Source organism: Hippopotamus amphibius, chromosome 6 (genome assembly GCF_030028045.1).
Source record: "Hippopotamus amphibius kiboko isolate mHipAmp2 chromosome 6, mHipAmp2.hap2, whole genome shotgun sequence".
Classification (NCBI taxonomy): domain Eukaryota; kingdom Metazoa; phylum Chordata; class Mammalia; order Artiodactyla; family Hippopotamidae; genus Hippopotamus; species Hippopotamus amphibius.
The window spans coordinates 35026814-35054495 of NC_080191.1; the positions used below are offsets into that span (position 1 = coordinate 35026814).

Sequence of the window (27682 nt, forward strand, 5' to 3'; positions counted from 1 at the left end):
GCCTAGACATGACAGTCTCTAACTTCCCAATAAAGTACTGCAAAAAGACACAGAATGTGTTTAAAAAAGAAAATTTACCCCATCATCAAAAAGTAAGCATAATAGACCAACTGCCCCCAAAGGCCTTATTTTCAAAATAAGGAAGAGAGAGCTCATATGAGAACATTAGAGGCCTAACCATGCTGGGTCTCATGAAACAGAGATGCCTCCCTAAAGTTTTTTAAAGATAACAAGAGAATAATAATATTTAATAATCACTTTCTACAGCCCAAGGTTTGTGGTAAGCACTTAATGATCACCTCTTTTTATTTATATAAATTCATGTTGCAAAAACCGAAAGACAAAAAAAGAAAACCTGAGCCAGAGATACTAAAAACCATTAAATTGTATACTTAAAACAGCTGAATTTTATGCTATGTAAATTATAGCTCAATAAAGCTGTTAATTTAAAAAATGGGAGTGAGGAGGGTTGGACAGTTAAGTAATAGCTTCAAAAAAGCAGTTAGATTGGCCCTCTCATTAGTTCCTGGTGGAATGTAAATTGGCAGAATCTTTACTGAATGTGATTTGGCAATATGCATCAAAAGCTTTAAAAACATTTTTACTTTTGAAGTCATAATTTGATGTATATGAAATTATCATATTAATCAGACGTACAGACAAAACTTCAGTTAAAAGGCTGTTCGTTACAGCATAAATTGCATAAATGACCATGTTTGGAATGGATTTATTAATTAGGTATATGATGGACTATTATATAGAAAATAAAAATTATGTTTTGAAGAATAAGTATTGACATAGGCAAGTCCTCATAAATAGGTTTATTTCTCATTATATTATATGTCTATATGTGTGTAGGTGCACAATGTACTAGAAAACAATGGAATGAAATGTACTAAATATTAATACTAAATAGCTCTAGTGATGAGATTATAGAGAGCTATTATCTCATCCCTTCATTTTCTTCCATTTTCTGCATTTACTTCCCTGAATTTTCTTCCATTTTCTAATTTTCTACAAGATACATGTGGCATTTTTAAAATCAGGAAAAATCAATACATTTTATAACTTTAAAAAGTTGTGTTCCTTATGTCCATAAAAAAACCTACACATGGACTTTTATAGCAGCTTTCTTTATAGTTGCCAAAACTTAGAAGCAACTAAGATGTCCTTCAGTAGGTGAACAGATAAATAAACTATGGTACATCCAGACAATGGAATATTATTCAGCACTACAGAGAAATGAGCTATAAAGCCATGAAAAGACTTAGGGGAACCTTAAATGCACATTACTAAGTGAAAGAAGCCAATCTGAAAAAACTAGATAGTCTATGATTCCAACTGTATGACATTTTGGAAAAGGCAAAACTATGGAAACAGTAAAAAGATTAGTGGTTGCCAGGAGTTGTGCAGGAGAGCGGATGAACAGACTGAACACAGAGGAGGGTTAGGGCAGTGAAAATACTTTGTATGATGCCATAATGGTGCATACATATCATTTGCTTAAATCCAAAGAACATACAACACCAAGAGTAGATCCCAATGTAAATCATGAACTTGAATGATTATGATGTGTCCAGGTAAGTTCCTCAGCTGTAACAAGTACACCACTCTGGCAGGGGATGCTTACAATGCAGAAGGCTATGCATATGTAGAGGCAGGATGTATATGGGAAATCTCTGTAGGTTTTGCCAATTTTGTTGTGAAAACCTAAAATTTCTCTAAAAAATAAAGTCTGGTAAAAAAATCTTTTGTTCAAATGACAGAACCTCTAAATCTCTAATATGTAACTGTGTATAAATACAGTAATGTGCTTTACCAATGTCCACTTCAGGAAATGAAGACATGAATAGACAATTTGGTTGGAAACCTGGTTCCTCTCATGAGAGTCTCTCCATGGTGGTACTGTTGAGGCAACACCATAAAGAGCTTTGAAGGAACTGTGCATCAAAGAGAAGGAGATGGTAAGAGGAAAAGGTGATGAGATAGATTTTTAGAAGATGTGCATAAAATATTAACATTATAAGAATTTATAGAACAGTGCCAGTTGTAGAAAAGCCTATTTTAAAATGATCTTTCTGACAGAATTCTGGTCAGATTCTAAAAAGCACATAGGTGGGTAAAAAGAACATTGTGACCTTGCAGTCTATTTGTCTTCCACATAATATATATTTTGGTTATCCAAAGACCAAAGACTTAGACAAGATATCTGATCATGTACTAAAGAGAAGAAGACATAGGTCAAAAAAATGGAACTAAAAATTACTGTAGGATTTCCCTGATGGTGCAGTGGTTAAGAATCCGCCTGCCAATGCAAGCGACATGGGTTTGATCCCTGGTCCGGGAAGATCCCACATGCTGCAGAGCAACTAAGCCCATGTGCCACAGCTACTGAGACCATGTGCCACAACTACTGAAGCCCTCGTGCCTACAGCCCATGCTCTGCAACAAGAGAAGCCACTGCACTGAGAAGGCTGCACACCACAACGAAGAGCAGCCCCCACTCACCACAACTAGAGAGAAAGCCTGCATGCAGCAATGAAGACCCAATGCAGCCAAAAAAGAAATAAAAAATTTTAAATATAAAAATAAAAATATTTTTAAAAAATTACTGTGAAAGTCTGAATTTTTGTGCATTTAGACATTTTCTTGCATACTATATGCAGAATACCTCTTTTTGTCTAGGAAAATATTTTGTATCATAGACATAGATAAATCTATTTTGCTTAAGTGAGCACAGTGGGGAAGAGACGCCTTATGAGAAGTTGACCCAGAAAACTTGGAAGAATGGCCCATGATTCCTTGAACAGAAAATTGCCCAAAAAAGGAGGGAGCCCTATTTAGGGATTTTCTGAATCATGTGTCATCATAATATCCAGATGGAAAAATAAGAACAAATTCTGCCCTAGAGCTTGCTTCTTTTAACATAAGCCACTTAAAAAACAGAAGACAAAAGTTATTTACTCTAAAGCTATTAAATATATTTTAAATATTTTTGCATAAAAATTTTCTTATCAGGTCCCTTTATACACTGATATTATAGTCAAAAAAATAGCTACAATCATAAAATGGCTAAACATGAAAGACTTAGTCATTTCAATGGTACATGAGACATAATAAATCACCATTGAAAGTAATATTACATTTTCTATCAATTAAGTATATAGTTTCCCAAATGAAACAATGAGAAAATTCATTTTGAAAAATGTCAATGTATGAGGTGTTTTGGTACCCACGCATAAAGGAGCAAGCTTCATAAATTTTAGTCATTTAATCTTAACCAATTTCTTGAAGAAATATTATTAATCCAATTTTGTCATTGGTTATTCTTACTAATTTCCTATATTTTTCACACTTATAGTTAAAATGATTTTGGAAAGAGTCTTACTGTGAAGGGATATAGATATGTTGGGAGATAATTCTCCACAGCATTTCTACATGCCTCAGAAACTGGAGGTCAAAGATTTGTTTCCTGATCAGTATGGAAATGATAGAGAGTATCTCCCTCCTAAGAAACATTCTAGGATAGTAAAGTCTCCCTCCTCTCCCCAGGGAGATTTTCTTACATTCCAGGGTAATAAAGACAATGTTTTCTTCAAGGGCAAAGAATGGCAGGTTGGCCATCAGCCGCTTGCATTTGGAGGATTTCCTAAACTCTGTGTTCCTCCACTGTGCGTTGGGCACCCACCTGGCCCTGTTCCATCACACCCGTGCGAGATGGGGCTCAAGGGGAACCAACAAAGCATATGCTCATGCAGTCTGCTGTGCCTTGAGAAATCAACTGCTACATTCATGTGGACTTATTGTTTCATCACTGACCTAATTTATGAAGTGTGGCAAGTCGGCCTGGCTGCGATGAGGCTACTTAGAGATGGCTTGACCTCTTGACAGATGAAATCCATTTATCTGGCAGAAATTAATTTATGTAGGAAGCACTGCCTAAAGTTTGTCTTTAAAGCATGACTCAAATCCATTAAACATATGAAAGAGCTTTTATAGTTAATAAATTTTCTAACATTCATTTAAAAATTCATATTTCATGTTATTTAGGAGTAGCATGAATTTTGATTTTTTAACATTACAATGCTTACTGCATATAACAGAAAAGTTAGAAAGGATGCCACATATCCAGGGGACTTGTGGATCCCCATTATAACACTGATGTTGCTTAACAAAAAGGCCATCTCACTCTTTTCTATGATTAAGCAAGAAGGGCTTCAGCACACAGGCGCTGGAATGGTTTAGTTCCGTACTGGTGCTCTTCAATACAGTACCACAGTTGGAACACTGTGGTGAGCACTTGAAATTTGGCCACTTGAAATCTGCATGGCCAGGCTTGATATGTGCTATAAGTAAAAAATACATACTGGGTTTTAGACTTAACATGAAAAGAAGGTAAAATATCCCAATAATTTTTATATCGATTAGATATTAAAAGTATAATATTTTAGATACATATTTTTAAATAAAATATATTATTAAAATGAATTCACTTTTTTTTTCTTAACTTTTAAAAATATCTATGCTACGCAGCCTCTAAGATGGCCCCAGTGATTCCTGCCCCTGCTTCCTGGTTGTCACACCTTTGTGCAGTCCCCTCCCAGATTGCACCAGCATTTGTCTGCGTGATCAAAAGATAATAGCAGAAGCATGGTATTCCACTTCTGAGATTAGATTATAGAAGACTATGGTTTCCCTCTTGGGCTTGCTCAGATCACTCAAGGGAAACCCTAGAGAGTGGACCACATGTCAAAGAACTGAAGATTCCTGGGATAGCCACATAAATAATGCTGGATGAATAAACATGAATGAACACATTATATTTCCACTGAACAGTGTTGGTGTAAATTTAACGTAACCACTTACTTAACTATGTGATCTTGGGCAAGTTACTTGACCTTTCTGTAACTCTGTTTTCTCATATGTAAAATGTGAATTCAATTAATAACCTATATAAACATAAAAGTGTTTCGAACAGTTTTATATGTAAAAGTATTTAGAACAGTGTCTGGCACATCATTAGGATTCTCATTTGAGAGTGTGATGTGGGCAGGATAGGGTGTAGGGTAGTGGAGAATGTTCCATGTCTAAGCTCGACTATCACCTTTTTTACATGCCTCCAGCAACAAAATTCTTCCACAATAATAAAATTCAGAAAATATGATCTAAAAATTCAAATAGAAAAATGTCTTCAATCTGGCCTTGTGATTTTAATGGTGGTTTTATATATGCAACCACAACCTTCCTTAAACATATGGTTTAGAGATATTATGTAAACTTGCTGTTTGGAAATAAACTCTGTCCATTAGAAAAAAAATGTGCTGAAACTATTTCAGGATATTTCTTATGTCTGAAGAGAAAGCATTTATTATACATGCTTAATAACACTGTGAAGGAGGAATAAATATTTCCAAGAAGTAATCTAGAAACTTGGAACTTCACTATAACCCAAACATTACATGATTTATTGATCTATGTGGACAATACAATCAACTACCAAACATCGGAATATATTTTTGTTGTGTTTGGCAAGAAGGGCATGTTTTCTAGCTCATAAAAGGACTTAGCCATGAGGGCTGTCTTCTAAAATAATAAATTATGCTTCTAAAGCAGTATGTTTATTTCCGTAAAGAACTGAAATGATAGCTTTTTATTTCTTTTAATATATTGAACTTTTTTGAGGTGACATAATAAAGATATATGGAAACATAGCATTAATATAGGATGTAACCAGTTATGTATATTGCAATTTTAGTTTCCCACTAACATTTAGCAAAAAATCAGTTTCTAGTTTGTTCTCTTAAAGAATCCTTGCCAAATCCCTACAAAGCTTTTCTTAATTATTGCTTGAGTTTTCATTTGCTGGAGCTGCATCTATAAAGCTATATTTACTAGTTAAAGGCTGGGTATCTTTCTTCAGTAGAGAATCTTTATTTGTGAAGAAAGGGTGCCTTGGGTACCCTTGCCAAGGTTATGGTCATCTTCATCAAAACTTTTGAATTACCAATGAGAAATTAAGGATCTGTGTTCATATACTTTATTTCAATACAGAAGGGTGGATGATGTCAGTGAAATGGTGGTATAATGGCCTTTGAAAATTGTCTTCTCCATAAAATCAATAGAGAGGCTTACTAGGTGGTGCAGTGGTTAAGAATCCACCTGCCAATGCAAGGGACACAGGTTTGATCCCTGCTCCAGGAAGATTCCACATGCTGCAAAGCAACTAAGCCCGTGCACCACAGCTATTGAGCCTGGGCTCTAGAGCCCGTGAGCCACAACTACTGAGCCCACGTGCCGCAACTACTGAAGCCCATGCACCTAGAGTCCGGGCTCCACAAAAAGAGAAGCCATGGCAATGAGGAGCCCGCGCACCAGAAGGAAGAGTAGCCCCCACATCACAACGAAGTATAGCCCCCGCTTGCCACTACTAGAGAAAGCCCGTGTGCAGCAACGAAGACCCAACACAGCCAATAAATAAATAAATAAATTTGTTTTTTAAAAAAAAGCAATAGAGAAACTGGAAAAAAAAATGTCAGGATTAATTTTTTCAGAACTCTGGAAATTAACCAAATAATTGCAGCAATCTATAGAACATTTATTAATGAAAAGATAGCTGAATCTTGGTAAGAACAGCAAACTTTGTGGCATTTTAACTTGCTTGTATTCCCATTCCTCCCACCCCCTTCAACTCCACAGTAGCCTTGAAAACCAACAGCCTGCAACTGTGGCAAAGCCAGCAGCCAAGCAGTCACAAGATAGACCAGAAAGAAGCTGGAGTTCCTTCAAAGCTCATTCTCAGAAAACTGTCATTATCTGATATGTCTGGTGACTCCCTGGAAGATTCTGTTTGTAATGCTGTCTCTGTTTGATCTATTTTGAGCTCACTGAGTAGAAAAGACTTTTCCTTGGGGCATTTGTCAAAAACAATGAGAGGCAATTATTTAATTTTTGTGGCTGCTTGCAGTGATGTATAAGAGTTGGGGGGGTGGAAATAGGCTGACAGAAAGCCTAAAAGGAAAGGCTTAGGAATGAGATGTCCATAAGGACATCTTATGAGAAGTTCCAAAATATTCTTGGAAATCTAGAAGACCACATACATGTATATGACTGTGCACATGCCTAGAACTGTGTGCATGCTCAAGAAAGACATGAGAAGACCATAAGCTCTCAATTCTGGTTGACTTTGAAGTTCTACATGAGCAGGAAGTAAAAGCTAAGCAAGAGTTTTCAATTGCATGGTTGAGTGCTGAAGGCATGCCTCCAAATGAACACAGAACCTCTTAACAAAGACTGGGATACTTCTTGGTTCCAGCTGTTTAAGGAAATCTCTGTCCAGACATTCACTGCCCACCAGGCTAATTGAGCAGAGACTTCAATGACCACACATGACAAAGAATGCAAACTTTACAGACTTAGTTCAGAAAAGTACCTAAACAACGAGCAATAACAAGTCCTGAGGAGGGAAGAGAAACCAACTTCTAGAGTTGACACATTATACTGTTGAAAATATCCAGTTTTCAACAACAAATTGTGCGACAGGCAAAGGAACAAGAATGTCTGGCCCATAAACAAGGGGAAAAAAATCAGTCAATAGAAATTGTTTCTGAGGAAGCCCAGTCACTAGAATTCCTGGAGAAAGAATTTAAACAGCTATGTTAAACATGTTTGAAGAACTAAAAGAAACTATGTCTACAGAATGAAAAGGAAGTATAGAAATCAAGTCTCGGCAAACAGAGAATATAAGTCAAGTTTGAAAACAGGTCAATTGAGATTATCCATTCTAAGAAGCAAACAGTATGAAGAGAAATAAACAGAGCCTCAAAGACTTATGAGACACCATCAAGCATATCATACACCCTCTTTTTTTTTTTTGGCCGTGCCCCACCGCTTGTGGGATCTTATTTCCCTGACCAGGAATTGAACCTGCGGCCCCTGCATTGGAAGCATATACTCTTAACCACTGGACCACCGGGGAAGTCCACCATTAACCATATCAATATGTGAATGATGAATGCTTCAGAAGGAGAGGAGAGAGAAAAAAAGTACAGAAAGAATATTTGATGAAATAATAGCAAAAACTTCCGAAATTCGATGAAAAACATTAATCTACACATTTAAAAAGCTCAACATACTCCGGGTAGAATAAACTCAGAGATCCATGGCTAGACACATCATGATTAAACTGTTGAAAACCAATGACAGATAGAAAATTTTGAAAAAAGGAGAGAAGAAAAGATTCATCACGTACAAGGGTTTCTCATAAGGTTAAAAGCTAATTTCAACTTAGAAACCATGGAGGACAGAAATCACTGGGATGATATACTTAAAGTGCTGAAAGAAACTATCAACTAAAAATTCTCTGTCCAGGAAAAAAAATCCTTTAAAAATAAAGGAGAAGTTAAGACATTTCCAGATAAACAAAAACTGAGAGAATTTATTACTGCCAAACCAGCCATACAAGAAACACTAAAGAGAGAGTCCTTCAGGCTGAAATGAAAGGACACAAGTCAGTAACTCTATCCTATGTGAAGAAATAGAGTATCAATAAAAGTAAGTATGAGAGTAAATGAAAAGAAAATTTAAGTGTATGTTTTGTTTTCAATATTTTTCTCCTATCTTATTTTACAAATTGCATAAAGAATAGTTACAAATCTGTGCTGATGGGCACACAATGCATCAAGATGTAATTTTTATAATAATAAAAATTTGAACCAAGGGGTAAGAAACAGAGCTATAGGGGAGCCAAATTTTTAATGCTATTGAAATTAAATTGGTTAATCCAAACTACACTGTTATAAATTAAGACATTAATTGTAATCCCCAGGCTACCACTGATAAAAGAACTAAATATATATAGAGTTTTTTTTTTTTTAAGCACTGGACTTCTGGTTTCTGGCCTGGCATATAAGGAGTTTGGAAGTTTTCCCTGTGCTAAAAAAAAATGAAAAGCTGAACAAACTGAAAAATCAACAACTATTCTTAGATACATCAGAGAAGTGAGATCAGAGGCCAAACTACGGCTTCCAAAACTGGAGCGAAAGACAGGCAAGTACAGAGAATCACAATTTACCACAGAAGAAACTGCTACGAAAACCGGCACCAGTGTAGACAAATCCGAACTGTAATTGGCGATTTGCTAGAGGCTTAGAGAAAACAAGTCTGACAGTAAAAACTCCAGGGAAATCTAGTCATGGGCGGCCCAAAATTTTGTAAGTTTTACCACCAAAAACTTAACCCAGCTCTCACAGTGACTATCAGAGAAAAATCCCCTCATGCTTCTGGTGGGGGGGAAGGTAAAAAAATTTTGAAACAGGCCATAGCATTCTGTTCTTAGTAAGACTTGCCCTTGAGAGAAACTATTGGTGTTTTATCAGGACTCACTGACCTGGAGGGATGAAAATATGCAACTAACACCCACTCTAGCCTTCCACTTAGGGAAAATACGCAATAAAAGCCCACTCTCGTCTTTCCACTTGGGGAAAGGGAAATACCCAGCTTTAGTCTGCTCTGGTCTTCCACAAGGGAGAAGGGAAATACCCAACTCCAACCTACTCTAGCCATCCTGTCCTACCTAAGGACGTGGGAAACAGGACTGGAAAGCACTCGTTAAGTTCACAATTCAGAGGCACAAGCTCACAAAAATACTGTAACATAATCATAGGACTAGAGAATGTTTGCACTTCTGCCACACCTTATTGCCAGATTACTAAAGGCATATTTACTACACCTCCTTTTAACCAGTATGTCATGCCTAACCATCATGAAAAAAAGTTCAAGGCATACTAAAAAAAAAAGCAAAAAAAGACAAGTGAAGAGACAGGGCAAGCATCAGAATCAGGCACAGATATGGCAGCAATGTTGGAACAATCAGACCAGGAATTTAAAACAATTATGATTAGTATGATAAGAGTTCTAGTGGATAAAATAAACAGGTGGGCAATGTAAGCAGAGAGATAGAAACCAAGAGAAAATCAAAATGAAGAGCTAGGGGTCAAAAACACTGTAATGGAAATGAAGAATGCCTTTGATGAACTCATTAGTAGACCGGACATAGCTGAGGAAAGAATCTCTGAGCCTGAGGCTATATCAATAGAACTTTCTAAAACAGAAAAGCAATGAAGACAAAAATGTAAAACAAAAAGACAGAACAGAATATCCAAGTACTGTAGGACAACAACAAAGGGTGTAACATATGCATAATGGAAACATCAGAAGCAAAAGAAAGAGAAATGAGAACAGAAGCAATAATTGAAGCAATAATGATTGATAATTTCCCCCAAATTAATATCAGACACCAAACCACAGATCCAGGAAGCTCTTAGAACACTAAAAAGGATTAAAAAAAAAAAAAAAAAAAAAAAAAAAACCCTACATAAGAACATCATATTCAAACTGCAGAAAATCAAAGAAAAAGAAGAAATCTTGAAAGAAGTCAGAGGAAAAAACATCTTACCTATCTTACTTGTAGAAGAACAGAGGTAAGAATTATATTTAACTATTCCTCAGAAACCATGCAAGCAAGAAGAGAGGAGGTGAAATATTTAAAGTGTTGAGGAAAAAACCCTCCCAACCAAGAAATCTGTATCCTGATATCCTTCAAAAGTGAAGGAGAATTAAAGACTTTCCCAGACAAACAACAATTGAGGGAATTTGTTCCAATAGATCTGCTTTGCAAGAAACATTAAGAAAAAGTTCTTCAGAGAGAAGAAAAATTGTATGTCAGAAACTTGGAACTACATAAAGGAAAAGCAACAGAAAAGGAATGAGTGAGGATAAAATAAAAACTTTTATTTTCTTATTCTTAGTTACTTACAAATTTTGTTTGTTCATAATAATAATATCAACAATGTATTCAATTATAATCTGAAAGGATCAACAAAAAATTCCTAGAACTAATACGTATAGTAAGGTTTCAGGATACAAGGTTAATATACAAAAGTCAATCACTTTTATTTATACTATCAATGAACAGGTGGAATCTGAAATTAAGGACACAAAACCATTTACATCAGCACCAAAAAAATGAAATACTTAGGTATAAATCTGACAAAATATGTACAAGATCTATATGAGGAAGACTATAAAACTCTGATGAAAGAAATCAAAGAACTAAATAAATGAAATATATTCCATGTTCGTGAATAGGAATATATAATATTGTTAAGATGTCAGTTCTTAGCAGCTGCATCTATAGATTCAGTGCAACACCAGTCAAAATCCCAGTAAGTTATTTCGTGGATACTGACAAACTGATTCTGTAGTTCACATGGAAAGGCAAGAAACCTAGGATAGCAACACAATATTGAAGGAGAACAAAGCCAGAGAACTGACGAGACTTTACTATAAAGCCGCAGTAATCAATAGAGTGTAGTATTGGTGAAAGAATAAACAAATCAATGAAACAAAATGGAGAGGCCAGAAATAAACCCATATAAATATACTCAACTGATCTTTGACAAAGGAGCAAAGGCAATAAAATGGAGCAAAAATTGTATTTTCAACAAATGGTGCTAGAACAATTGGACATTTACAAAGTTGAAAAAAAAAGAAAGAATCTAGACACAGGTCTTACACCCTTCACAAAAATTAACTCAAAATGGATCATAGAGCTAAATGTAAAATGCAAAACTATAAAACTTTTAAAAGATAACATAGCAGAAAATCTAGACAACCTTAGGTTTGATGATGAATTTTCAGACATTATACCACAAACAAAAATCTATGAGAAAAATAATTGATAGGCTGGACTTCATTTTTAAAAAATTGTTCAGTGAATGATTCTGTCAAAGGAATGAGAAGACAAACTACAGTCTGTGAGAAAATATTTGCCAAGACATATCTGATAAAGGACTTGTATCCAGAATACACAAAGATCTCTTTAAAAAATCAACAATAATAAAACAAATAACCTGATTAAATAGTGGGCAAAAGACCTGGACGGACACCTCCAAAGAAAGTGGCATGGCAAATAAGCATATGAAAATATGTTTAACATTACCTGTCATTAAGGAATTGAAAATTAAAACAATAATAAGATATCATAATTGCATACATATTAGAATAGCCAAAATCCAAAACACTGAATACAAAATGCTGATGAAGATGTGAAGTACCAGGAATTCTTATTCATTGCTCGTAGGAATGCAAAATGGTGCAGCCATTTTGGAAGATAGTTTGGCAGTTTCTTTAAACTAAACACATCCTTACCATATGGTCCAGCAATCACGTTCCTTGGTATTTACTCAAATCAGTTGAAAATTAATGTTTGCACAAAAACTGGCACATGAATGTTTATAGGAGTTTTATTCATAATTGTCAAAACTTGAAAGCAACCAAGTTGTTTTTCAGTAGGTGAATGGCTAAATGTACAGTGGTATATCCAGACAATGAACTATTATTCATTGCTAAAAAGATATGAGTTACACACCATGAAAAGACATAGTGGGACTTTGATATTGACGAAGCTGTGCAAATTTGAGACAGGTAGTATAGTATACGGGAAGTTTCTGTATCTTCTGCTCAAATTTGCTAACAAGCCTAAAACAGTGCTAAAAAATAAGGTTTTTTCTTTTTTTTTTTAAAAAAAAAGGGAAATAAAATTGTACACTAGAAGATATCTATTTAACACAAAAGAAGGCAAAAATTGACAAGTAGAAAAACTAAACAAAAGAAACAAAAGACCTAAGATATATGGAAAACAAATAGCAAAACAGCGGATGTAAGTCTTACACTATCAATAATTACACTAAATATAAATGGATGAAATAATTAAAAGGCAGAGTCTGGCAGAATGGATTAAAAAAATATCATCAACTATATACTGTCTAAAAGAGACTTGTAGATTCATACTTCAGATTCAAAGACACAAGTTATTTGAAAGTAAAAGAATAAATGAAGGTAGACCATGAACATAGTAACCAAAAAAGAACTGGAGTGACTAAGTAATAGGAGAAAAAAATAGACTTGAAAACAAAAATTGTTGCTAGAGTCCCCAAATACATGAAGCCAGAGCTGACCAAATTGAAAAGAAAAACAGACAATTCAACAATAACAGCTGGAAACTTCAATACTCCACTTTCTAAAAGGGACGGAACTAGACAAAAGATCCACAAGGACACAGAATACTTGAACAATACTATAAACCAATGGACATCTGTAGACCATTCTACCCTACAACAGCAGAATATATATTCTTCTCAAGTGAACATGGAACATTCTCCAGGATAGGCCATATGTTAGGCCATAAAACTAGTCGCAAGAGACAAAGTATGTCTTCTAACCACAATAAAATAAAATTAGAAATCATAACCCCCCAAAATGGAAAACTCACAAACAAGGAAGGATGTTTTAAAAATATATTGGATTCTTTGAGTTTAAAATCTAAATGGGAGTCTATTGTTATATAGGATGAACTAATGAAGGAGTACCTAGAATTAAACAATGAGTAAAATTTCAATTGAAAGGGATAAAATATTGGAGCACTTGGAAAAATCCTCTCCTCATACAGTTAATCTATTTTAATTTTCCAAACCTCAGCTCACGTATAACATTCTCTGAAAAGCTTTCCCTGACTCCACCAGTGATGATAATAATAATGTTAATAATGGTAATATAAGCTGACACTTTTTTTACAGCCCTTGCTATATGACAAGTATCACTCTAACCAATCTAAATATATTTCAATATTTAACCCTCCCAACAAAACTAAGAGAGAGTGTTATTATTCCCATTTTACATGAGAAGAGGGTAAATAATTTGACAAGCTTACTTAAGAAGTGACAGAGTCGGGATTCAAATATAATGACTCCCAAATCCACATTCTGAAGCATAACCAACTGGCGTTAGATCCATCTTATCAAGACTCTCATAGAACCCATGCATACTTCAATTATACCATAAAACAAATTAGGTTGTAACTGCTTACTAGATTGTCCTCTCCCACTAATCATTCATTCAATAAGCAATTATTCAACCAATAAGCAATTATTGAGCACATTCCCTGTGCCAGAAAATGTGCTTGTTCATAGAAATAAAGCCACATATGTCATGTTTCATCTGGCAAAGAGTTTTAGTCTCAAGCAGAGTTCAGCAAACTATAGTTCACAGGCCAAATTCTGCCGGCCACCTGTTTTTGTAAATAAATTTTTATTGAACCACAGCCGTGCTCATTGGTTTGTGTAGTATCTGTGGCTTCTTTCATGTTACAACATCAGAGTGGACTAGTTGTTATGGAGACCATTTGGCAAACAAAGTCTAAAATATTTACTATCAAGTCCTTTACAGAAAAAGTCTGCCAACCCTGGTCTAAAGAATAAGACAAGAAGAACATTAATTACTACCCAATAAGGTGCATGCTACAGTGCCCAAGATGCTATGGGAATATAAAAGAGAGATATCTAGATTAGATTATAGAGTCAGCAAAGTTTTCTAGGAGACATGATATCTGACCTAAGTTTTGAAGGTTAACTAGTTAGAGAAGAGCAGCCAAACTTGTCAGGAAGGCCAGACAGTGAAGTTTAGCAGTGCTCTAGGGAGCTGGGAATAAAGAGGGTAAATATGTTTAAGAGATATTAATTAATTTACATAACATGAAAATATATCTTTAATTTCTTCATTCCCACTATTTAGCACAACTAATGGTGCATACAGTTGAACTCACTAAATATTTGTTATCAGGAAATACTAAGTCCTAAGTAAACGATGTTTACTGAAAAGGGGAGAAAACATTTGCCTTCTATTAGTCCTTAAAATCACTGAATTCTAAGAATCCCGGTTTTTCACCCACTGCCCGAAAGTGAAAAGAAAAAAAACATAACAACCAAAAACTACCACTTTTTCATTGTTTTCAGTTGTACAGATGTATATAACATTTAACAATACAGTTTTACAAATGAGAAATGGTTTCAAAATACTGTACCTGGAAAATTCATAGGCAGTTCAAATGGCTGTGGAGACTCACAACCGTCAATGTGCTCACAAATTTCAGCTATGATCTTCTTAATTTTGAGGCCAGTAATTTTAATCACTTCTCCTGTTGACAAACAGCATTCATTTCCAAACATTTCATAAATAGAACCTGAAGAAAAGAAGAAAAAACAGCTTTTAAAAAAGAATTCAATAATGAAGAGCAAAGTAGGAGTCAAAAGCCTCATAGGAAGTGTTTTCATTCAGTTCCTCTCTTAGATGCCTGCTAAACAGAAATTTAATCAAGCTTGGCAAAATGTACAGCATGTACTAGGAAAAATACTAGATTTTCACTTCATCCACTGGGCAAAGTGTAAACAATCTTATTTTTGTTATTATTATAAATTGAATTTATGGTTTCCTCAGCACCTTTATCCCATCTTTCCAAGGTCAGGCTACAACCATGTCTTCCCCTGCTGGGATTGATGATCTTTTTTTGCTAGATCACAGAATTAAACTCACATGAGTCAACACTGATCTGAGTAAGTACTGCAAACAAGATTGTAATACAATCTAACATCCAAAGACAGAGGGTTTGTACACCAGGGCTTCATATTAAAAGCATCATATCTATTTATAAGACCTAGTTCTCTTCATCATCATGAATATAACATTTTGTCCATTTTATATCTTGTTTTTGACAAGCTAGAAACAACTCTCCATATCTTCATGGCAATAGGGGGCAGACCAACCCAGATAAACTGAAACGCTTCATTTTAGTTCAGGATTTCAGTCTCCTTCCTAACAAAACTTTTATCATAGATGTCAAAGCTAAATTTTTCATCCATTTATTTTCCTTTTATATCTCCAGATGGAGGAATACTGAGCAGTGAAATAAGTGAAAGATGAGTGACAGGAAAGAGGAGAAGCAAAAGTTCTGGATAATCTACCCTCAGTATAAAGGCAACAATCCCAAAACTACATCTCTAGGATGTTATTGCTTTACACTAAAGCAGTAAACTAGAGGCCAATGTAAATAAACACTGCGGAACTGTGAGGTTTGAAACATATCAATTTTTCCTTACCTCCAATATGATTTATACCCTCTTTACCACACTAGAATGTAAACAATATGAGCATAAGATTTTAGGTTGGTTGGTTGGTTGATTGGTTTTCTGAATTTTCTCTGTTATTAAGCCCAGCATTCAATCTAGCTTTAAACAACTCTGTGATTGTGTCAGAGTCTCAACAGGGAGCAGGGGGTACACCAAATTAAAACAATTTAAGGAGGCTTTAGCAAACAGACAATTTACACACAGGCACAGCCAGTTCTAGGCAACACAAGAACATAAATGTCCTGATCTCACTCTTTTTCTTCCACTGGATCATCTGCCAGGGCACCCCATTGCCCCAACTCAGCCAGAAGCCAGAGGACAATGGAGCTGCTGACTCCACAGAAGTCAGCCTCCCAGGCAGAATGGAAATGGAAATCTGGCACACCAACCTTACTGTCCATTATTTAACGAGGATCATTTTTGCAGACATGCTAGTATATGTCCTCCTCGTATACTGCTAAACTTCCTCCTTTTCTCATACTACTGCCTTAACTACACATGTGTTCATACTTCTCATTAACTCCAATACATTGTGTTGCCAGCCATCTCAAATCCCTCATGGCACGGAGTGGTACATTAGAAAATAATAATAAATCCACAGTGACATTTTCTTCCAGTGAACTCAGAATAGTTATTTTCTATGGTCTTCATTTGGCAGTTAATCACATAGTAACATTTTACTTCTACAGTATTATCTCATCCTGCACTTAATCTTTTATGACTTTAGTTTCTATTACTCCCAATTCAATTTTAAGCCTCATGAAAGAACGCTGCATTATATTATTGCATAACTACCAACACATCAACCTCCTTCCTCATTTATTCAACAAACTTTAATGAATACCTACCATGTGTCAAACATTGTAATTGGCAATAGGTATTAGAGATAAAATGCATATGTCTTCCCCACAGAAGCACTGTTTTGAAGTGAACAGACAAGTAGGCAGACAATTGCAGCTGATTATGGGAAAGTTATATAAAACACAGGGCATTGTGGGAGTAAATTGGAGGCATTTAATTAAGCAATTACATGGAAAGAGATTAGGAACAAATTTGTGGAGAAGATGACAGCCAAGCTGAGTTTTAAAGGAAGCATTACAAGATGTTAGGACAGGCAGAGGATATAGTATTTGAAAAGGCAGTGAGACATGAAAGAGTGTGATACATTCTGGAAACTTCACATAATTTGTTATGTCTCAAATATAAAGTAAGAAATGGGAACTGGTAAGAAAGGAGACTGGAGAAGTAGAGGGAATCCAGATCATGCAGTGTCTTTATAAAATTACCAATAAACAAAAAAAGCCAGTCAAAGTCTGAAGGAACCACAGAGTCGGAGAATTTACATTTTCAGTTATCAGGGTCTAGGAACTAATACCAATTTAATGAGAGGTCATATGTATCTAGGCGCCTTGCTATCCAAAGTGTGGCCTGCTGTATCACCTGGGAGCTTGTTAGGATCTCAGCCAGACCCCAGACCTGCTGAATCAGAACCTGCATTTTTAACAAGATCCCCAGATGATTCATAAATACATTAAGGTTTGGAAAGCACTGGTTTAGACAACAAATGTGTAACTGAAATAGTGTCCGTTCTGAGATTGTTGCAAAACTCACCAGAGACAGAAGGACATGTCAGGTAGAGGAAGCACTCAACATCACTGAGGTAGAGGATGTTATAAGTGGGGACAGGGAAAGGGAAGGATTTTAAATAGCAAAGTGACATGGTAAGATTTTTCTCTGTCACATGAAATAGAATGTAATTTGATCTATCCTGTTTCAGCAGAAGTCAAGTCTGTTTGGCTTAACTTCAACGCAACAAATGTCTAATTGCAGATGTAATGTATAGAAAATTGACTCATTCAGAATGCCATCTTTCTTTCAAAGATTCCATGGGAATTAAATTAAAAAATGAGTTCATGTGAGATTACATATCAATTCACAGGGGATAGAAGCCAGAGAATTCTAAGAGAAAATTCTATGAGTTTTAGTCGCCACACAAAAAGCTTTTGACACTTCAGGTCTCTTTGTAATCATCCCTCTCTCTTCGAAAAAAGAAAATCACTTTTTTCAGTCATGTAAGGAAAAGAACTTCATGCAAATGTTAATCTTTAACATTTATCTTTAATTCTTTATGACTTCCAGTTTTCTCTAAGCAAGAAAGCTATTAATTCATTTTTAATAGAGAGGTCAGTGACACCCAACTCTAGAAAGTTATGTCCGTGATAGGTGACAAGAACATACAGCAAATCTCAAATCCCTGAAACTTGAAGAGTTCTTTCACATTGTTATCATCATTATAGTGTCTCTTAAAATACATTTTTCTTCAGTGAAAATACAAAATGGTTAATTTAAAAAACAGCCAACTTTCATAATCTCAGAACAAGCACATATAATTTGCCTAATTGCCTTTTAAAAATTTGCTGAGATGTGTGTCTGAACAGTGTTTGTGTATATATAGATATAAAAATAGTTTTCACTTTCATTTTTAACCACAAGACATGCATTTTGAATATGCAAATCGAGAATCTATTAAATCTTTACAGACCAATTCTTTCCAAGTCAGAGCATATGTATTCAGGATAATGCCAAACATCAGAGAAAGCTGGAACAAAGCAGCCTGTTTTCAGTGATCAAACATTGCCCCTGAAGGCTGTTATGAAAGAGTCATGTGCCTTTGAAATCACCTTTTCTGTAATGCTACTTTGCTCAATAAAAATGACACATTAATGTCCTCTCATGAGCCATGCCTTATTTGCCAATCCATATAAGCTTTGCCGTGATCACATCGAAAAGACCAAAACAATTGATTCTATAGATTTTCTTCTTTTTTCTCTACAACGTTGAAAATGTGTGGCAGTTACGGAAGAGGAAACTTGCATCGTTTAGAGGCTTTTCTTCCCTTTACTCAACATGTACTTATTTCCTCCATTCCCCAACCCACCCCCTCCCACCCCTGCCATACCAGCCACTCATCCCATCATCAGCTGTCAAAGTTCAACCAGTCCTAAAGATTCAGCTCATATTCATTGTCTTCTTGGAAGCCTTCCTTTATTCCCACCTTGGTAAGAATTAACTCTTTCCCCTGTGCTCTGACACTACTTTGCATGTATCTCTGTTATAGCCCCTATGTGATCACTATCACAGCCTGCTGTTGGGATATTATTTTCTGACCATTGATATTATGTCTACTTTAGAATTTATTATGATTTCCTAAAGAGACATCATTTTAACTATATGCATACCCCTCCTCACATACACACAGCTAATTGCACAGTTTTTGTCAATTAGTAGATTGTTAGTGAATGTTAAACTATAACTTAGCTTTACTGTAAAATGACAATAAATTACTGTGAATATAGTACAAGTCCTTTTCCATCAACAGTTTAAAGCATAGTCAGCCCAAGGCTTTGGCATGGATTATATCTTCATTTGGTATAACTAATAACAAATGTACAAGCATATGTGAGATTAGTTGGTAACCTTGTGAATTTCTTAGACAAGGAACATTAAGGGCGGGTAATTCAATAAGATCAATCTCTGCTTGTTAAATCTGCCATTTTTCCATTATGTTTACCATTTGTATATTGCTGCACTTGAGGGTGATGCTTATAAAATGATTTGAGATAGGTTCGGAGGAGTTAGGAATTTACTCTGCAAAGTAGGATTGATATTATATGACAGTGTCTATAGGTTGGGCTTGCTAGTAGAGATTTATTTGCTTCTCATAAACAGTTGTGACTATGCTTTATTATTATTATTACATGGCCAGTCTTCCATAAAGAGACTGTCTCTATCCCCTGTAAGGTGAAGACAAAGTCATTGCCACCCACTACATGAAGACTATACCTAAAAATAGATGAACGTGATATTTGAATGTAGTTTGTAAATAGATAAGCATAAAACAGCAAGCTTGCAGCTTTACTAGGGATGGATTCTACCAGTTGGATACTGGGTATGCCACTGAGAGGTATATCTGACTATTGATAGGAAATGATCTTTCGAGGTCATAGAGATTCTCTTCCCTTCTGCCAAAATATTAATATAAAGAGGGCAAAGAGTGGCACCAAGTATGAAGGAAAATGATGGCCAACACCAAGTAGAGCTAAGGTACAATCTCTCTTACTTCTAAGAATACGGGGGTTTTCTTGTGAATTTTGGGTTTAAGCGTTATCCGGGAAATCAAGTTTAAAGGCAAAAATATGGTAGAAACTATAGTGAATGCTGGTAAGTCTTAAAAAGTCTGAACATGGGAAAGCAATGAAAACCACAACAGGTTGAAAAGGGTGGAGCCCGAGAGTTAATAAAGCAGATTAAAATCATAGTTGAGGCCAGAAAACAGAAAACATGCAACTTTTCAACTACTCTGAGTGAAATGTGTGGCATTTAGATGATCAAGTTTTAGTGGTTGAGGAAGAAAGATTCACAGTTTCATTCATCAGCTAAAAATTTGATGTTTGTTTAATGGTAAAATCAATTTACTAGATTAAATAAAAGTGTGCTTAGAAGGTTTGCAAGTTGGTGTTATGATAGAAGTCATCATTGAGGCTCTTTGTGTCAACAAGTATCAGAGCAAAGGGATTTGGGAAGTATGAAATGAATATCCCTCCTACATATCTATGATACGTTTCCTTATGATGATGGAACCAATCAGTGATTCTGCATATTCCAACATTACTATTGACCAAATATTCCCCAAATTTTAATTCTCAAAATTACATCATAAATAATGTTATAATTTCTTATATGAACAATTATGCATTAGGAGTCGGTTTATTGTTTTAGGAATGACTTAATTTCAAGTACATTTTATATACTTTAATACACTTGCCTATGTTTTATATCTTAAATATTAAATAAAGCTACCGTAGACCTCCATAGCCATTTAAAAACATAAACCTGTTCTCCACATCCCATTTAATGAATAATATCAATACACTGATTGAATTGTTTATACATGGGCTCCAGTGCACTATAATGTGTGTTTATCCAATGCATACAAAATAAAGCTTCACTATATTATAAATTTGCCCTAAGTTCACTAGCATTGAGTACTTCATTAACTATTCTGCTTATGAAATATGAATTCTGAAGTTACTTTATGTCCATTGAATTAAATAATAAGAAAATATGCTTGCATTTTGTATTTATTTTTATTTCATTTTTATAATAATTCATTTGTATTGCACTCTATTAAAGTACCAGTCCATAATAGGCTGGGAAAAGAAAATAAATTGGACCCTCACTACAGATAGTTTGAGAAGCGCTTCTCTAAACTGTTAGGTACAAATATGACCACAGTCAGTCAGTGCAGGGAACCTGGAAGTAGTCTCAGGGAAATAGAGTAAAATTTGAACATACTGCAAAAATGAAAGTTATAACCTAACACGCAAAATCTTAATCAGTATTATTAACTCACCTATCTCAATGTCAGCAGTAGCCTGAGTGCCCTTACTAAAAGACACAGGAATTTTAATCAACTTGACAGTAACAGTTCTAACTGAAAATTATTATACTAGCATTCTGATTTGTACCTTATACTCTTCTGAGTTGTATGAGGCAGCACTTGAACCTAATTGAGCCTGGACACTTTGATTTGTTGGATCTACACAGTTAAGGACCAAAGCCAGGAGCAGGTGAAATCCCCTAAGAGATGAATTTTGTGAGTTCTATCTAACTAGCGTGCCAGGTATTTTCCACGAGAGAGATGGCAAATATCAAAACTATATTCTACCATTTTCCCTTCCCATCAATAATCATCCATGGCACATTTCTAGCTGAATCTAGATGAGGCCTAATAATCCTCCTCAACATAAAGTTCCAGGCGACTGTCCATCAATTGAAGATGGCATGCCAGGTGTAAACTATTCCCTGCCCTGTCCTGTACTATGACTTTTCTTGCATTCTTTAAGCCCCCTTGGGTGGCATTTATTTGTAAAGATTTTAATCCTCAGGTTGGGCTAATTTACTCTCAAAGGCTTAGTTAAAAGAAATATGGCAGAAGAATACACACTCCCTCAACCCATCATTTTTTTCCAGGCAGCTGTCTGAACCGAGGCATAAAACATCTAACTTGATAATAATTACAGCTTTATATAGCCCAATGGCAGCTGTAGGATGAGTTTCAATTTCATGTATATTTCTAAGTCTAGTGCCATTAATTCTAATGATCTCTTGAATCACTAGCCTTAGTGTCAGGAGCTTAAATACCATCATACCTACTAACATATTAAAATGACTGAGGCTCTATACAACATCTCTGCCAAGTGGTTGTCCAAACTATATTTGAACACTTTGATGGAAAATTCCAATTATTTTCAGGTTATCTACTTTACTTTCGAGCAATTCTTACTGTTAAAAACTCTGCATTTTAAGTGTAATATGTGTTCTCATAGGATATACACACACTTAGAACTATTTTTTACCCTTGGAATCATACAGAAAACAACTATTTAATTCTTATACATAGCAGCCTTAAAATGTTTCAAGATAGCCATCACCAGTTGTTCTTTATAACAAATTAGTCTGTCAAACAATTGAAACATGTTCAGAACCACTGCTTACAGCATAGGTTGCCGATTATAAAACTACTTGAAGCACAACTTTCATGGATGTCAACGGCCTTCTTGGCATTGTGCAACAAGGTATCATGCCCCTCAAAAACACACATGCCCTTGACTGTTCCAGAAGAGGCTTGATAGTGCCTGTTGGGGATGTACTAAGGTGTCTACTTCAGCTCCCACCATCATGTTTGAATTTCAACTAGTGAGAAAGAGAGATAAAGAGAAGGAAACATTTCTTTTATTTTACTGGCATGCAACAGAAATTTCACATGGCTTAGGCTGGTGGCTCTGGCTGGTGGCTCTGGCTGCAAGTTACCTTGTCTATTTACACCCAAACAAATACAGTTGACACTTGAACGTCGCTGGGGTTCGGGGTGCCTATCTTCCAGGTAATTGAAAATCTGCCTATACCGTACAGTCAGCCCTCTGTATCTGTGGTTCCATATTAATCTAATCAATAAGTTAACTGAATGCATGCTTTGTGCCAAGCAAAGAAACTATGATAAGTACTAATGACATAATGGTGACCAAATGATATGTGGTCTTAATCTTCATGAAATATTTAATATACTGAAATAAAAGGCATTAATCAAAGAATCATACAAATATATGATTACAAAAAGATAATTACTATGAAAGAAAACTGCATGTACTAGGAAAAAGGGCCTGGGTTTGTGCTCCATGAATAGTACATCTGTATTATATTCATTTATAAAACCATTCAACAAATATTTATTGAGTGCTAAGCATATTAATCTCTTTTATAGTAAAGTCTTATTAAAAGGCTTCAACTGGGACTTCTGTTTCTGGAAGATGAAGTAGACATACATTTTCCTAACCTCATATATTCGAGACTTGAACCTGAAGATGCTAGCAACCTGGAAATGCCAATGCGTACAGACAGAAAAAAAAAAAAAAAAAAACTCCAATAAATCCTGTTCTCTCTAGCCAAAACACCAGGAAAGGAACAGCCTGGTAAAACAGAAAACTTTTTGACAATAATAACTCTACTCAAGCCAAATATCACAGGAAAATGTTTGGTTCCACAACCACCCACACCAGGAAAGGCTGAGTAGAGTCGTTAGAATCTCACCCTCAATGAGTATAACAAAACACTCACCCACCCTTTGCTGAGGTGGTGTCAGAAAAGGCAGTTGAGAGATGGGACCTGAATCTTTATGAGACAGTAATAAACTCCCATTTTCTGTCAGGAAAACAAGTGAGGAGTCTGGACTTCCAATCCTACTGAGCAGTACTGAGGTGCACGATCTCTGTCCCTCCAGGGTGATGTTAGAAGGTGTCCAGTGAAAAATTAGGACTTTCATTACTGCCCCATGTAATAAGGCACCACCCCATCACAAGGTGTAACTGGAGGCCAAATGTGTAAGAGTAATGAGGCACTATTATCCCTCCTATAAAGAGTGGGATCAGTGAAAGCCTAGTGAGGAGCCAGTACTCCCACTCTGGCCATCAGTAAGAAGGATCCTTTCCCCTTTGGGTGTCAATGGAGGCTGAAAAGGGAAACTGGGCTAACACCACCTGGCAATAATGAGGTGATGCACCTCACCCCCTGTTAGAGAAACAGAAAACAGAAACCAAACAGAAAACTAAATATATAATAGACCTAAGCCTTGACATATCAATAGTTACATTAAATGTGAATGGCCTAAATATATCAATAAAAAGAGATTGATAGAGTGGATTAAAAAAAGATGACCCACATATATGCTATCTACAAAAGACTCCCTTCAAATATAACAATATAGGCAGGTTGAAAGAAAATGGATGGAAAAATTTATCAAAAGAAAGCTGGAGTAGCTATATTAACATCAGATACAGTAAACTTCGGAGTGAAGAAAATTACCAGGGACAGAGATAGATATTATACAATGATAAAAGGGTCAGTCTACCAAGAAAATACAGCAATCTTAAATATGTATATATCAAATAACAGAACTGCAAAACGTGTCAACAAAAACTGATACAACTGAAAGGAGAAATAGACAAATCCACAATTATAGTGGAGACTGCATCATCCATCTCTCAACAACTGATAAAATATTAGATAGATTATCAGTAAGGATACAGAAGAATAAGGACACCTTCAGACAACAAGAACTAATCTACCTTTACCTAACACAGTAAATATACATTGTTTTCAAGTGCCCATCAGAACATACACTGAGATAACCTGTGCCATAAAACAAATCTCAACAAATTTAAAGAACTGAATCATAGTATTCTCTAACGACAATGAATTAAACTAAAAATAAATAACAGAAAGATAAAAATTCTCCAAACACTTGAAAACTAAATGCCATACCTCCAAATAATCTGCTGGCCAAGAGAAAAGTGCAACATCTCAAACCACAAATTTTCATAAGGATAAGGAAGTACTGAAGGAAAAATATATATTATTAAATGCTTATATTAAAAAAAGAGCAAAATCTCAAATTAATATTCTAATCCTCTTCCTTAAGAACTTGGAAAGAAAAACATAAAAAAAGAGAAAATCAATGAAGCAAAGAGACAATTCCTTGAAAAGATCAATAAAGTTGACAAACCATTAGCAACTCTGAAAAAGAGAGAAGATACAAATTACAAATAAGAGGAATAAAACAGAAGATATTGCTACAGACTCTCCAGATGTCAAAAAGGAAAAAAGAGAATCCTGCAAACAACTTAACTTACATAATTCAACAAATGAGTTTAAACGAACCAGTTCCTCAAAAAAACACCCCACAATATACCACAACTCACCCAAAACAAAATGAATATTTGGTTCAGTCCTATAACTACTAAGAGAATTGATTCATAATAACAAAGTCCTAAAAAAGAAATCTCCAGCCCCTGGCTGCTTCACTAAAGAATTCTATCAGAATTATAAGGAAGTATTTTCACCAATTCTACACAACCTCTTTCAGAAAGCATAAGAAGAGAGAATATGTACCAATTTATTTTATGAATCTAATACTACCATTACACCAAAACCAGACAGATATCACAAAAAAGAGAACTGCAGACCAATATCCCTCATCAATATAGACAAAAAAATTCTTCATGAAATTTTAGCTAATAGAATCCAGCAATATATATAAAATTATATATCATAACCAACTGTGGTTAATCCCAAAGATACAAAGTTGGTTCAATATTCAAAAAGCTATCAGTGTAATCCTCTATATTAATAGGCTAAAGAAGAAAAAGCATATGACCAAATAAAATGATGTAGAAAAAGCAGTTGACAAAATTAAACACACATTCAAAATAATAAAAAAGAACTCTCTGTAAAATCCAATGTGAAAAAGATGAAAACAAAAGCTACAAATTAGGAGAAAATATCTGCAAACCATGTATCTGATAGAAAATTTATACTTAGCATTTACAGAGAATTCTCAAAATCACAATAGTAAAAATATCAAACAATCTAATTAGAAAATGGCAAAGGACATGAACAATCATTTCACTGAGGAAAATATACAGATGGCAAATGACTGCATTGTTAGGCATTACTGAGTACAAATTAAAACCACAATGAAAATCACTACATACCTATCAAAAAGGCTAAAATAAAAAACAGTGACAACAACAAATGCTGATGAGGATGCAGAAAAACTGAATTACTTGTACATTGTTGGGGAGAATGTAAAATGGTAGAGCCACACGGAAACACAGCTTGCCAATTTCTTTAAAAAAATAACTAAACATGCAACTACCAGCATTTCACTCTGGGGATTTAATCCCAGAGAAATAAAAAATTATTTTCACACAAAAACTTGTCTGCAAATGTTTATACATTGTGGTACATCCATACTATGAAATACCCCTCAGCAGTAAAAAGGAATGATCTATTAATTCATTCAAAAATCTGGATGAATCTCCAGAGAATTATGCTGAGTGAAAAAGCCAATACCAAAAGGTTACATACTATATGATTCTCTTTATATAACACTTTTGAAATGACAAAATTATTAAAATGTTGAACAGAATAACAGTTAAAAGTGGTTAAGGAGGAGATGGGGGAAGTGGGAAAGCAGTGGGTGTGGCTATAAAAGGGCATCATGAGTTATATGATGATAGAAATGCTCTGTATCTTGACTGTATCAATGTCAATATCCTGGCTGTGATGTTGTAGTATAGTTTGTAAGGTGTTACAACCAGGGAAAACTGAATGAAGGATACATGGGATTTCTCTGTATTATTGCTTACAATTTCATGGGTCCACAATCATCTCAAAATAAAGGGTTTAATTTGAATGTGTGTGTGTGTACTATGCGTGTGCTGCAGTGCAACTTCTCACACCAGTGACAGACTGAGAAAGCCTAATCAAACACAGGAACACATGCAGACAAAGGGAAGCAGTAGAAGGAGCCTGAGGAAAATCAATAACCCCCAAACTACAGTAAGTCCTTAGGAAAGTCATGATAGCTGAGATTAGAGGCAGTGGGTTATACTGCTACTGGAGAAGATGTGAGCCTCTTCCTACCTTTGGGACTCTCAGAGGGAATCTGGAGCAGCACTGTTCATTAGAACTTTCTGCAAGGATGGACATATCACAATTTGAGCTGCCCAGCACTGCAGCTAACAGCCACATGGGGCTCATGAGTGCTTGAAATATAACTAATGTTACTGAGGAACTCATTTAAAAAATTTATTTACTTTAATTAATTTAAATTTAAATAGCCACATCATGGCTAGTGGCTACTGTATTGAAGACATTTCCTTTTTCAACTAAAAGAAAAAAAAAAAAGAAGCTTATATGAGAGCCTAGGTTTTGGTACTGGTAAAGTGCTTCAGAGCTTAGATAATTTGGGCATCCTTGTATCACCTTGAGTGTCCTCTCATGCTAATAAAGTCAGCAACAAACAACTTAAAGTATAGTCTCTCACACATGTAGTAGGTGATGTATGATTATGGCCAAACGGGGTCTATCTGGGAGGCTGGTTATTAATATTAATGGGACAGGCATTCCAGAAAGTAAAAATATCACTTTTCAGATTTAAACAAATTAACATGTGTTAAAGAATTATTGGACATCTAGTTTCTTTCCAAGATGATCTGATCACAAAATAAAAAGCCAATGGTTGGAAAGAACTTAGAGTGGAT

At 35.3% G+C, this 27682-nt stretch overlaps 1 protein-coding gene across 1 annotated transcript in view; it reads right to left on the bottom strand.

Moving 5' to 3' along the window:
- THEMIS (thymocyte selection associated) overlaps nt 1-27682 on the bottom strand; it is a 164309-nt gene that overhangs the window by 113872 nt on the left and 22755 nt on the right. Inside the window, exon 2 of the mRNA XM_057740308.1 lies at nt 14918-15076. Coding sequence (XP_057596291.1) covers nt 14918-15076 — 159 coding nt within the window. The remainder of the gene's footprint in view (nt 1-14917; nt 15077-27682) is intronic.